At 39.9% G+C, this 13,422-nt stretch overlaps 1 protein-coding gene across 1 annotated transcript in view; it reads left to right on the top strand.

Moving 5' to 3' along the window:
* PTPN21 (protein tyrosine phosphatase non-receptor type 21) overlaps positions 1–13,422 on the top strand; it is a 74,135-nt gene that overhangs the window by 20,356 nt on the left and 40,357 nt on the right. Inside the window, exon 3 of the mRNA XM_052646218.1 lies at positions 12,701–12,870. Coding sequence (XP_052502178.1) covers positions 12,701–12,870 — 170 coding nt within the window. The remainder of the gene's footprint in view (positions 1–12,700; positions 12,871–13,422) is intronic.

The raw sequence follows: 13,422 nt of genomic DNA, 5'->3' as shown, positions 1-13,422 counted from the left end.
GCATCTTGTCCAATCACTTCATGGCAAATAGATGGAGAAACAATGGAAACAGTGATAGGCTTTATTTTTGGGGGCTCCAAAATCACTGCAGATGGTGATTGCACTCATGAAATTAAAAGATGCTTACTCCTTGGAAGAAAAACTATGACCAGCCTAGACAGCATATTCAAAAGCAGAGACATTACTTTGCCAACTAAGGTCCGTCTAGTCAAGGCTATGGTTTTTCCAGTGGTCATGTATGGATGTGAGAGTTGGACTATAAAGAAAGCTGAGCTCCGAAGAATGGGTGCTTTTGAACTGTGGTGTTGGAGAAGACTCTTGAGAGTCCCTTGGACTGCAAGGAGATCCATCCAGTCCATCCTAAAGGAGATCGGTCCTGAATGTTTATTGGAAGGACTGATGTTGAAGCTGAAACTCCAGTACTTTGGCCACCTGATGCGAAGAGCTAATTCATTTGCAAAGACCCTGATGCTGGAAAAGATTGAAGGCAGGAGGAGAAGGGGACGACAGAGGATGAGATGGTTGGATGGCATCAGTGACTCAATGGACACGAGTTTGAGTAAACTCCGGGAATTGGTGATGGACAGGCAGGCCTGGCATGCTGCAGTCCACAGGGTCGCAAAGAGTCAGACACGACTGAAGGACTGAACTGAAGTGAATTCATTTCTTAGAATGGGATATAAGTAAGGATTCCACAATAGAACAAACTAGTTAACTAAAGTGATTGAAGAATGGTAGATTCTGTCTTACCCTCAGTTGCGTGGGCCTGAAACAAAGTGCCCTTGTATGTGGTAGTACACATAGAGAACCTCAGCCTTGGATGTTGAAAGTGTGCGCAGTAACATCTCAGTTATTTCTCTCACTTTTGCATGGTGAATTGTTATATGAACCGAAATTTCCCGTTTAATTCTAGCTTACTCTTTAAAAATGTTTGACATTGTAGGCTTATAATTGGATATCTTTCTTTGCTGCACTCGTCACCATCTAACTTTCCAGGTAGTCTTGCTTGTCTTTCTCCTCCTGCTATCGTGCAAGTTACGAGAGGGTAGAAATTGTGTTGCTCTGTCCACTGCTGTACCTGCCTTCCACCCGGGACAGTGTCTGACACACAGGAGATAGTCAGTCTTCACTGAAGGAGTAGGTGAATCTTCCTAAGACATTGGTCCATTTCTCTTAGAAAGTACAGTATATTTTTTGAAGAGTGATCTTACTGCATTTCAGGATCATTATTCCTTCATAGCATCTTTTTATCCAGGATGGTAAACGGAAAAAGATATGAGCCGTCCTCTATATAGATAGTATGTAGACAGTTCATGCCCTGGACTTTCTTTCAAGAAAGTGGTTTACCATTTTCTTCTTTTCCTGGAAATTAAATGCTCCAGCACTGATCATTTGAGGACTTCAGTCACTTGGGCTTCGGTTGAATACGTTTCAGTATAATTTCAGGATTAAGGTGTACTTTGGATTGTTACCTTCTTGAGTCCTCACATGTGTAGAGTACAGTGATGTCATATGTTATAACCTTGACTGTGAAATGGATAATATATTACCTGACCAATGACAGGAGAAACTGGATTGAAATTAAACAGAAAAGAAAAGAGTGCTGTCTGCCTTGAGGCGCTGTGACCACCACACTGCGTGTCGAAAGGAAGGCGTGCTGTGCTTCACTACCTATGGCACACGTGGTGTAGAGCTGAGTCCCTAGCCTTGAATTAGGTTAATACTCGTTAACTACCCTGGTTACATGACCTCTGCTAGGGACAGGCTTTATCTAGTGCTGTCTCTTCTCATCTTTCTCCTGATGAAAAGCCTTCTGACTCCTGCCTAGTCTAAGAAAAGCATCAGGATAAAATTATAGTTGCAATTTTATATGGGATTAACTTTTATCAAACTGAGTGCATCAGTGGCTTAAAAAACCCTCTGGCTAATTTGTATGTCCCTCTGCTTTAAAAATAGTACAACTGAGAGACTCTTAAAATAATTAGGCAAGAAGTGACTTGGATTTGGAAGGGGTTTACATTCTGACAGGATTTGGACCTGCTTATAATAGCTGGTATCTCTTTAAACGACTGCGATTTGGGGGCCCTGCACCTTTTATGCAAGCTCTAAGGTTTGTAAATTACCTTTTCATCTGGTAGCAGAAAGCTGGGTTATCAATATCACCTTGTTCTCAGAGTAAATGTTAGTTCGTTGAAAGTGAGTCAACCACGTCATGTCTGGAAAGAAGCCAGGTTTTGTAACTGTGTAGTTTGTTTTTACTGTAGCTCACATAACAGGCGTGGTTATCTGTACACTTTTAGGGAATTGCTATGAAACATTTAGATAGCCCTGAAGAAATCATTGAATAACTTTATGAAAACTACTGATAACGTTTGTTCGGAACAAAGTAGGAAAGGGTGCATATATGCATAGGCAATGAAGAAGGTTCACAAAAGTTGTTCAGATAATTGAGAATTTAAAAAAAGGTGACTTGACTGCACTGGGTCTTCCATCTTTGTCGCTTCACGCGAAATCTTTTTTAGTGGCGACGTTCAAACTCTTGGTTGTGGCATGTGGGATCTAGTTCCCTGAGCATCACTGAACCCAGGCCCTGTGAATTGGACTGTGGAGTCTGAGCCACTGGACTACCAAGGAAGTCCCCATAATTGGGAGCTGATCCAGAGGATCCTGGAAGTTCAGATGTTTCTATTGGAATCAGTTTCCCACAGGTCAGGTCAGCTTGCTTTGGTCACAGTGGGAGAGACAGAGCTGTGGAGAAAAAGCAGCCAAGCGGAGGTACAGTTTCTTATTGGGAAGGGTACTGGGTGGTTAATTAGATGAGGAGTGGTGGGAGGTGTGAACCAAAAGCCAATTAGTAAGGGCTGGTTTATAGGGAAATTAGTACAATTAGACTAAGCCCATAAACAATACAGGACATGCATAACCCAAACATTTGGACTCAAGAAAGAGAAGACATATGATTCTAAGAAATACCTAGACCAAGTAATGATTGGTTGAAATTTAAGGCCTACAGGGAGCTTGCCGTAAGCAAAGTTTTGAACTTAAAAAAAAAAAAAGTCCTGGTAACATTATAATGGAATGCATTAGTTTGAATATTATTTGAGCAGTTTTGTTTTCAGGGAAGATGCATTCTTGACTCAGGTTTTGTGTTTTGCTCTCAGACACACCTAAAGAGATCCTACCTGCTAAGTTTACGTTTGGCCTTTTCCTGGTGGCTCAGTGGTGAAGAATCCGCTTGCAATGCAGGAGACATGGGTTTGATCCCTAGAGGAGACTGCGATTCAGGAAGATACTCTGGAGAAGGAAAGGGCAACTCACTCTAGTATTCTTGCCTGGGAAATCCCATGGACACAGGGGCCTGGTGGGCTACAGTTCATGGGATCTCGAAAGAATCAGACACGACTTAGCTACTCAACAACAAAACAACACCCAAGTTTTTTCAGCCCAGTTATGACTTAGAAAATACTTCTGTACAACTTCTTGAGAAAGGCAGGGTGTGTTGTGTCATTTTCCCTGAGGTTAAGCTGAGACTCAGTGAGGAAGTGACTTGCTCAGGAGCGGATGAGTGGGGGAGCCAGGATTCAGAACCAAGCCTTGGGACCGTGGGCCTGTGCTCTTGGCACTGCCCTGCTAGTGGCAGCTGTGGGAGTCGCAAGTGTGGCCCCTGGAGGAAGTGGACATACCAGCGGTTCCCTCAAACAGCAAAATTGGCTGTGGAAAATACGGTTGAACTTTCAAGTGAAGAAATGAAGCCACAGTTGGCTCAAGTACTGAAAGCTGTAATAAAATATATTAATTTTCTATCTATATTTGGGAAATGAAATAACTAACTTTGCCTATAATCAAGGAGAACTCTTTGGTCCAAAGACCAGTGCCAGTCTTTAGAAAGGTTTATGAACTTCCCTACCCATCTTAAACAAAAGGACACTGACTAATTATTATCAACAGTGGTTGTTATTAAATACATGACTAATTAATGTTTAGAGTGACTTTGTTCCTTTGAGAAATAACTCCAGACTACTTTGTCTTTGTAGTTCTTTATAATGTACTTCGAAAGGACTTGTTTGTATGTGTTCTCTGTTGGTAAAAGAGTGTTACCTATCACTTCCTGCTCCTGCCAACATGCTGTTTAAGTCTTTTCCCTTTCATTTGTCCGCTTTTAATCTGCTTTTAATTGGGTAACCAAGTTACTAAACTCATTACAAGTATGTGTAAAATAAAGTTTCAAAAAATTCCATAAAAGAGAAAGGAGATATTTTTCTTCTTTGTCAAGGGTATATACTGTATTACTTCCATTTTGACAAGTCTTTCATTATTCAGTCACATTTCTGCCTATTCAGTGTTTTTCATTTCTGTTCAGATAATTGCATTTGTCAGGAACTTGTCAAACTGTACCAAAATCTTTACCTAAGTATAGATGTTAGAAAATAGAAATACAATTAACTCATAGCTAGGCTCATCTATTTCTGGTTCATTTTTTTTTGCCTTAGACTTTGTCAGATAAACAGAATTTGATGTATATAAACATTTAACAATAATTTCCCCCCCACCTTTGGTTGCACCGCACGGCTTGTGAAATTTAGTTCCCTGACCAGGGATCGAACCTGGACATATTGCAATGGAAGTGTGATGTCTTAACCACTGGACAGCCAGGGAACTCCCCTGAAAATAAAGTTTAAAAATTCTGTATTTTGATTTTAAGTATGAGTGGTTCTGATTCTTCAGAAATAACTTTTTTTGAGCTGAAACTTACACAACGGAAAGCTAACCATTTCAAAGTGAACGGTTCAATGGCGTTTATTCCATTCACAGTCTTACCTCTGTCTAGTTCCAGAACACTTTTATTACTCGAAATGGGCATCCCCTCCCTAGTAAGCAGTTTCTCCCCATTCCTCCCTACTTCCACCTCTACTTTCTGTCTTTATGAATATCTCCTTTAAATGGAATTACACAATATGTGGCCTTTTGTGTCTGTCTTCTTTCATTTCTATCGCTCAGTCGTGTCCGACTCTCTTTGACCCTGTGGACCGCAGCACGCCATGCTCCCTGTCTATCACCAGCTCCTGGAGTTTACTCAAACTCATGTCCATCGAGTTGGTGCTGCCATGCAACCATCTCATCCTCTGTTGTCCCCTTCTCCTCCTTTCACTTACTGTAATGTTTTTGAGGCCTATCCATGTTGTAGCACGTATCGTCTTTTATAAAAATGACTGAATAATCTTCCATTATATGTATAATTCCATAATTTTTCCTTTCCTCTACCAGTAGACATTTGAGTTGTTTCCACCTTTCGGCTATTGCCAATACTTCTGCAATAGACGTGTGTATACATGTATTAAATACTTGTTTGAGTACCTATTTTTAGTTCTTGCAGGAAAATAAATAGGAGTGGAACTGCTGTGTCACATGGTAATTATGTGTTTAACTTTTTGAGGAACTGCCAAACTGTTTTCCGTGGCAGCTGAAGCATCTTACGTTCTCACCGGCAGTGTGCAAGGGTTTTCATTTTCATTTCTCCACTTCCTCACCATCACTTATTTTCTGTTTTAAGTTATAGCCATCCTAATGGGTGTGGAGTGGTATCTCATTGTGGTTCTGAGTTGGATTTAACTAATGGTGATTGAGCTTTTTTTTCATGTGTTTCTTGGCCGTTTGTATATGTTCTTTGGAGAAATATTTATTCAAGTCCTTTGCCTTTTTAAAAAATTGGATTGTTTGTCTTTTCACTGTTGTGTGAATTCTTTATGTATTCTAGATTCTACACCCTTAGAAAATACATGAGTTGCAGATATTGTCTCCCATTCTATAGGTTGTCTTTTTTGCTTTCTTGATTTTGGTTCTTTGATGCATGTAGTTTTAAATTTTGATGAAGTCAAATGCATCCGTTTTTTGCTTTGTTACTCATACTTTCGGTATCATGTCTAAGAATCTTATTTCCAAATTCATGGTCGTGAAGATTTACTCCTATGTTTTCTTCTAGGGAGTTTTATGGTTTAGTGTTTTTTTTATGTTTTATTTTTTGGCTGTGCCATGAGGTATGTGGGACCTTAGTTCCCTGACCAGAGATTGAACCAGTGCCCCCTGCGTTGAAAGTGTAGAGTCTTAACCACTGGACCACCAGGGAACCTCTGTGGTTTAGTTCTTAACATTCAGGTCACTGATGCAGTTTGAGTTAGTTTTTGTATTTGGTGTGAGGTCAGGTTCTAACCTCATTCTTAAGGATCTTCAGTTCTCCCAGGACCATTTGTTGGAGAGACTGTTTTTCTCCTCTAAATAGTCTTGGCACTGTTACTGAGAATCAGTTTACCATAAGTGCACGAGTTTATCTCTGGACTTAATTCTATACCGTTGGTCTAAACGTCTCTCCTTATACTGGTAGCTCACTGTGTTGATTATGGTAGCTTTAGTAGTAAGTTTTAAAATGATAAAATGTGAGTCTCCCAACTTTGTTCTTTTTTGATATTGTTTTGCCTGTTCAGGGCCACTTAAAATTCACATGAATTTGAGGATTGGCTTTTCCATCGCTGTGAAAAAGGCTCTTGAGAGTTTGATAGGGGTTGCATTTGAATCACTTTGGGTAGTCTTACTGTCTTAATGACATTAAGTGTTCCAACCAATGAACACACGATGTATTTCCATTTAATTTCTTTCAGCAATGTTTTGTATTGTTCAGTACACGTATCTTCTCACTTCCTTGTTTAAACTTATTTCTTAGTATTTCATTTGTTTGGATGCTATTATAAATGGAACTGTTTTCTTAAGTTCCTTTTTGAATTTTCCTTTGTGGGTACATGGAATCCATACTGGTTTTTGCATGTTGATCTTGAACCCTGCAACTTTGCTGACTTTATTGACCTCAGTATTTTTGTTTGTTCGCTTATTTTCTGTTTGATATTTTTGGTAGAGACATCTTGGAGATTTTAAAAAAATACATAAGATCATGTCATCTGTGGATGGACATACTTTCACTTCCTCCTTTCCAGTTTGGACGCCTGTCATTTTCTTACCTAATTGCTTTGGCTAGGAGGTCCAGTTACAGTGTTGACTAGCAGTGGTGAACATGGGCATAACTGGTCTTGTTTCTTCTGATCAAAAAATTTTCAGTCTTTTGCCATTCAGTATGATGGTAGCTGTGGGTTTTTCATAAATGCTTTTGGAGAGTTCTCTTGCTTTTCTAGTTTTTTTTTTATTTTTTATAATGAGGTGTTGGGTTTTGCCAATTGCTTTTTCTATGCCAGTTGCTTTTTCTGTGTCAATTGAGAGGACTGTTGTTTTTTTTTCTCTCCTCACATACGTAATATTGATATATCACGTGGATTGTTTTCTGTATGTTGAACCACTCTTGCACTCCTGGGTTGAGTCCTGCTTGGTCATGGCGTATAATCTTTATAGTATGCTTTTGGGTTCAGTTTTCTAGTATTTTGTTGAGGACTTTTGCATCTATAATTCCATGGGATATTGGTCCATAGTTTTCTTTCCAGGTGGTGACTGTTGTCTGACTTTGGCATCAGGATAACGCTGGCCTGTAGAGTAAGGAAGGAAATATTCTGTACTTGCCTCTGAATCCTCCCACATGGGCTTATACAGAAAATTCTATGCCTGATGAAGATCTAACCACAGCATTTTATTGCTCAAATTCTACCTACTCATCTTAGAAGCAAACTATACTGTAAAATCTCTGGAATCACATGTTGTTATTTCATTCTTTATGTGTAGAAATTCTAAGAAAGCATTGAATATAAGGATTATAATGTTACGGGGTTTTAGTTACCCGTATGTATATGAACATTTCTAATAGCAACTTTAGAAATACAATACCACCTTGGAAATATTTTACATGATGCAAATTTTATTTTGGCTAGCCTTGACTACTACTTAAGATAGCACTTGAAAACAGGGATAAGTACCAAGGCAAATACTTTACTACACTATAAAAGGAGTTAATGTTCCAATGTCTTGGACTCTCCTGTGTCTAAAATAGCTAATCAACTAATAATTTACTAAGTCTATATCCAGCTGTTTGCACAAGGTTCTTACTACTTCTTTATAAGGTATATCATTTGTAAAAAAAACTAATGATGCAGTTTCACAAACGCATTTCTTTTCGGTTTTCTATCCATGTATGTGACGTAAGTCATAAATGCATTGCTAAAGTAGATAAGCTTAGCACATATTAAAAGTGTATTTCTTCTACAGTGTGCTTTTTAAGAATGCTAACAGATTATTCATATATTTTTATATAATAATGTCTGTTCATAAATTATATAATAGATGTATAGTTTTATACTTCTGTGTAAATTTTTGTGTGCAGAGGATTCAAGTCCAACTAGATTTAAAGGGAGAAGTAATGTTTACAGAGTATTTTAAAGACCTTTTAATTTTTATGACCAAAACAGTTTTAGATCCTAAAGAATGCCCAGGCCTCTGGGTTTATGGCAAAAAATAATTATTTGTAGAACTTAGTGCGTCGCAATGGTATGTGTAATAGACCAAACATGGTACATGCAATCCAAATCTAAATTAGAACGCAAAACATACAATGAACTGTGCACTGTGAGGCAATAAATGTGATTGGGAAGGCTTCTTGGTTTTTTTTTGTTTTTTTTTTTTGGGCAAGATCTTCAGTTGATTTTGTTGATATTTGGCAGAGTGGGTGAAACTGATCTTTTTAAAACATGGTGGTTTTCTAGTGGCAAAATGCAGTCATATATGTTTGGCATTTAGATCTCATGGTGGAATTATGAGGGAGGTATTATTGCCTTAATACAGTTGAGAAAACTGAATTGGACTAATTGACCTTCCCACTTCACAGCAAGCAAGTGTTAGAAATTAAACCCAGGAACTTTGGACTTTAGCAGCAGCCTCCTCCTGTTACTAGATTTTTGTTTTCTGTAAGTTGCAGTTCAGATGAAAGAAGGAATAGGAATAGTACCTGTTTTCCAAAAATGTGATACTATTCTTTTTGTACACATAACATTTTATTTCATAAATATAATCACAACTTCAGACAGTAATTAACAGCAGAAGGGCTCAACTTTCTGCTGTATTAAAAGTGTGTTTGGATTTCAAAAATTTGATTTCCATGCAGCTTTTCAAGGGTAGGCTGTTCACATGACTGTCTCCTCCATAACGTTGAGGGGGGCGGGGCGCCACGTGCTGTAGTGCAGTGACTTTCCAGCTTCAGTGGGTACGAGATTACTTGAGAGTTTAATATCTCTGTTGGCCTCATTGAGCTCCAGGTAATTCCAGTAGAGGTGGTCCAACGACAGCATTTGGAGAAACACTGGTTTTAGAGTTTAACACACACAACAAACATCTATTGGATAAGGTAATAGTGGTGATTTAATCTATAATATTGCTCTAGTTCTTAGAACTTGGTCCAACACAGTAAATGTTCAGAATATTCCATTCGTGTGTGATAATTTGGGTGACAGCTGAGAAGCAGGAGAATATTCTTTCTTTTATTCAAAGTTTACTGAATTCCTGCACTGCTCTAGCTATTTGGATATAAAGGGAAAACGGATACATACGTTTTTGACTCTCGTTGAGTTTATATGATTAATAGACTCCTTTTTAAAACACCTGTTTATTTTTGGCCGTGCTGGGTCTTCACTGCCCTGCGGGCTTTTCTGGGGTTGTGAGCGGGGTGGGGGGCCTTCCCTCTGGTTGCCGCCTGCGGGCCTCTCCTGTTGGGGAGTTGTAGCGCTTGGGCCCAGGAGTTGCGGCTCCCAGGCTCTGGAGCTCAGGCTCGGTAGCTGTGGCGCCCGGGCTTAGTTCTCCGCGGCATGTGGGATCTTCCCGGATCAGGGATCGCACCGTGGCTCCGGTGTTGGCAGGCGGATTCTTTACCGCTGAGCCACCTTGGAAGCCCCTAATAGACTCATTTGAAAGGTATGGGTCTTCCTTTGTTAAAAAAAAAAAAAAATTGTAAGGTAAATTTGTTAATATTGAGGACATGTTTTAATGTTGGGTTTTTTCCCCCCCTCTGTAAATTGAAGACTCATTTTTTGAGGGTTACGGTTGAAGAAATAGCCTGTATGTTATTATTGGTTGTATTATTGTTGCTCTAAAGCTGTATGAACCAGTGCAGTGGCCACTAGATGTTTGCAGCTATTTCAGTCCATTAGAATTAAGTGACATTGGAAATTAGACTCCTCAGCTGCACTAGCCACATTGCACATCCCCAGGGAATGCAGATACCTTCAGCTCAACCATCAGAGGAAGTTCCGTTTGGCAGTGTTGGCCTAGAGTCTAGAACAAAGCAGTGATTTTTCCAGTTGCCTTGATCTGTCAATTGATTTTTGAGGTAAATATTAGCAGTGGCTGGAGGCTGTCATTTCAGTCCTTACATGCATTAGCACCTTTTCAGGTTGACCAGTCCAGGGCCAGGATTGATTTACTTAAACAGTTTGTTACGCGGCAACTGAGATTTAAATGCTAGTATCCGGGTGTTTTTCTTAAGCCTCTGAGTAGGACACTTAAGTAATTTTACTGCCTTAGCTATAGCTTTTTCTTGTGTATGGTGTCTATTTATCTCTATAGCATTACAGTTACTTTATACATTTGTAATTAATGAAGTTTTGGGGGCAAAGGAAAATTGCAGTTGCATTTTTTAAGTTTATTTTTATTTTTTAATAATTTTTATTGGCATATTGTTGATTTACAATGTTGTGTTAGTTTCAAGTGTATAGCAAAGTGGATCAGTTATACATATATCCACTGTTTTGTAGATTCTTTTCACGTATAGGTCATGAGAATATTAAGGAGTATGTCCTTACTAGTTGTCTTTTATATATATATAATAGATATAATCTCCCAGTTTATCCCTCCCCCCTTTCCCCCCATTAATTGTAAGTTTTTCTACGTCTGTGACTCTGTCTTGTAAATAAGTTCGTTTTACTGTTTTTTGTGTTTTTTAGATTCCATGTGTTAGCAACATCCTATGATATTTTGTCTTTCTCTGATACAGTTCCTCAGTATGGCGATTTCTGGGCCCATTGATGTTGCTGCGTGCGGCATGACGTCTTTTTTATGGCTGAGTAATATTCCATGGTGTATGTGTGCCACACCTTCTTTATCTGCTCCTGTCAGTGGGCGATTAGGTTTCTCCCATGTCTTGTCTCTTGTGGACAGTGCTGCAGTGAACTTGGGGCACACGTGTCATTTTGAATTTTGGTTTTCTCTGGATATAGGCCCAGGAATGGGCTTGCTGGGTCATATGGTAGTTCCAGATACTTTCTCGCATCCTGTGGGTTGTCTTTTCTTTTTGCTTATGGTTTCTTTTGTTGTGCAAAGGCTTTTATGTTTCAGTAGGTGCCATTCATCTTTGTTGGGAGGTGAATCAAAAAAGATGTTGCTGCTATTTATAGCAGAGACTGTTCTGCCCATGTTTTCAGCTAAGAGTTCACAGTGTCCAGCCTTAGATTTAGGTGTCTAATCCATTTTTAGTTTATTTTTACGTATGGTATTAGAGAGTGTTTAAATTTCATTCTTTTACGTGTAGCTGTTCGGTGTTCCCAGCATCACTTACTGGGGAGGCTGTCTCTTCTCCACTGTGTCCTCTTGCCCTCTTTGTCATAGATTAGTTGACCATAGGTGCGTGGGTTTGTCTCTGGGCTTTCTGTGCTGTTCCACTGAGGTATATTTCTGCTTTTGGGCCAGTACCAAACTGTTTTGATGAGCGTAGCTTTTGTAGTATAGCATGAAGTCAGGGAGTCTGATTCCTCCAGCTCCATTTTTCTTTCTCAAGATTGCTTTGGCTATTGCAGTTGCATCTTTACTACTAGAATTTACAGTATTTACATGAAATTATTTATTTATAGGTGCCAAATTTGAATGTAGTGACTGTCTGGTCAAAATTTAGGAAGAACCCCAGTTATGCTTATTATAAAATACTAATTATGATACATTTAATATTTTGATATTTAAAAGCTAAACTTTTTTTTTTTCTTGGCCGTACAATGCAGGATCTCATTTCCCTGACCAGATGTCGAACCCAGGCCACAACAGTGAAAGCACTGAATCGTAACCACTAGACCACCAGGGAACTCACTGAAAACTATTTTTTCAGTATTTTGTTGTTGTTGTTGAACTTACGTAAAATTGTGTGGTATCTGCTGAATTCTGATATCTAGACATTTTTTGTGCAGGGTTCAAGAAATAGTGTGCAAGTGTAATTGACTTTTGCCTCTATTTTTTTTTCCCCGACTGTGTGGCATGTGGGATCTTACTTCCTCAACCAGGGGTTGAACCCATGCCCACTGCGGGGAAGCGTGGAGTATTAACCACGGGACCACCGAGGAGGTCGGCGCCTCTGTTTCCGGAATGAGTGTCTGCAGAGGCAGAGCTCGCCTCCCTGTTGTTTTCTGCCCCTTTAGGTGTTGCCGTGGTCCCTTTCTGAGCAGAGAGGCAGTAGGAGACTGCGGTCTCTTGGTCCCAGGTCATGGGTGCGGTGTTACTTAGTCACTGGGTTGTGTCCAGCTCTTTGTGACCCCATGGCCCTGCATGACCAGGCTCCTCTGACCTCCACTGTCTCCGGGAGTTGGCTCGGATCCATGTCCATTGAGTCGGTGATGCCATCTAACCGTCTCACTCTCTGCCCGCTCCCCCACCCCATGAACAGTGTGAAAATGTAACGGACAAGAGCAGGCAAACTCTCCTGTATGTTTCTGCCTCCTTCAGTGACTCTCCCTCTTTCCAGATCACTTACTTCAGCCTCTGGTATTACAACAAGCAAAATCAGCGCCGGTGGGTGGATTTGGAAAAACCTCTAAAGAAGCAGCTGGATAAGCATGCGTTGGAACCTACAGTCTATTTTGGAGTGGTGTTTTACGTGCCTTCAGTCTCACAGCTGCAGCAGGAGATTACCAGGTGAGAAAGAAGGTGCTGTTTGCTTCTAGGGGACCCAGTGAGATTAGAAAATTGAAACTAAGGTTGGACGAGTCAGGAGGTCAAACTAACCTTTGCCCTCTCACCATGCATTTTTAGCCACAGCATTGCCTGGAGGTTCTGGTATGTGGTGTGTCAGAGAGCTTTATGGCATGTTGCCTGAGTTATGGGTTCACTGGGCACGAAGGAAGGATTACCAGGAAAAATGATGTTTTTACCCTGGCTGTGAACTCCTCTTGAAGTGATGTCACCCTTAATGTTTTTATGGATTTGTTTCTGACCTTAGTAACAATGAAATGAGAGAGGAGATTTTTCAGAAATAGCCACAAAATCTGTGTTTACTCCTCAAGAAATTGTGTAGAAGTTCTGACCCCAGTAGCCATGTTCTGTACATAGGTGTGGAAGGGGAAAGATGTGGGGGAAGGGTTTGAGATCAGAACATATTGGCCAATAAATGCACTTAAAAGGAACAAAGGCAGAAAATGTAGAATGTATTAAGGCGTGGGATAGAGGAACTAATTTTTTTTTTCTTGA

The sequence above is a fragment of the Budorcas taxicolor genome, chromosome 10 (assembly GCF_023091745.1).
Source record: "Budorcas taxicolor isolate Tak-1 chromosome 10, Takin1.1, whole genome shotgun sequence".
In the NCBI taxonomy this organism is placed as follows: domain Eukaryota; kingdom Metazoa; phylum Chordata; class Mammalia; order Artiodactyla; family Bovidae; genus Budorcas; species Budorcas taxicolor.
This window is presented reverse-complemented; position numbering and strand designations above follow the sequence as displayed.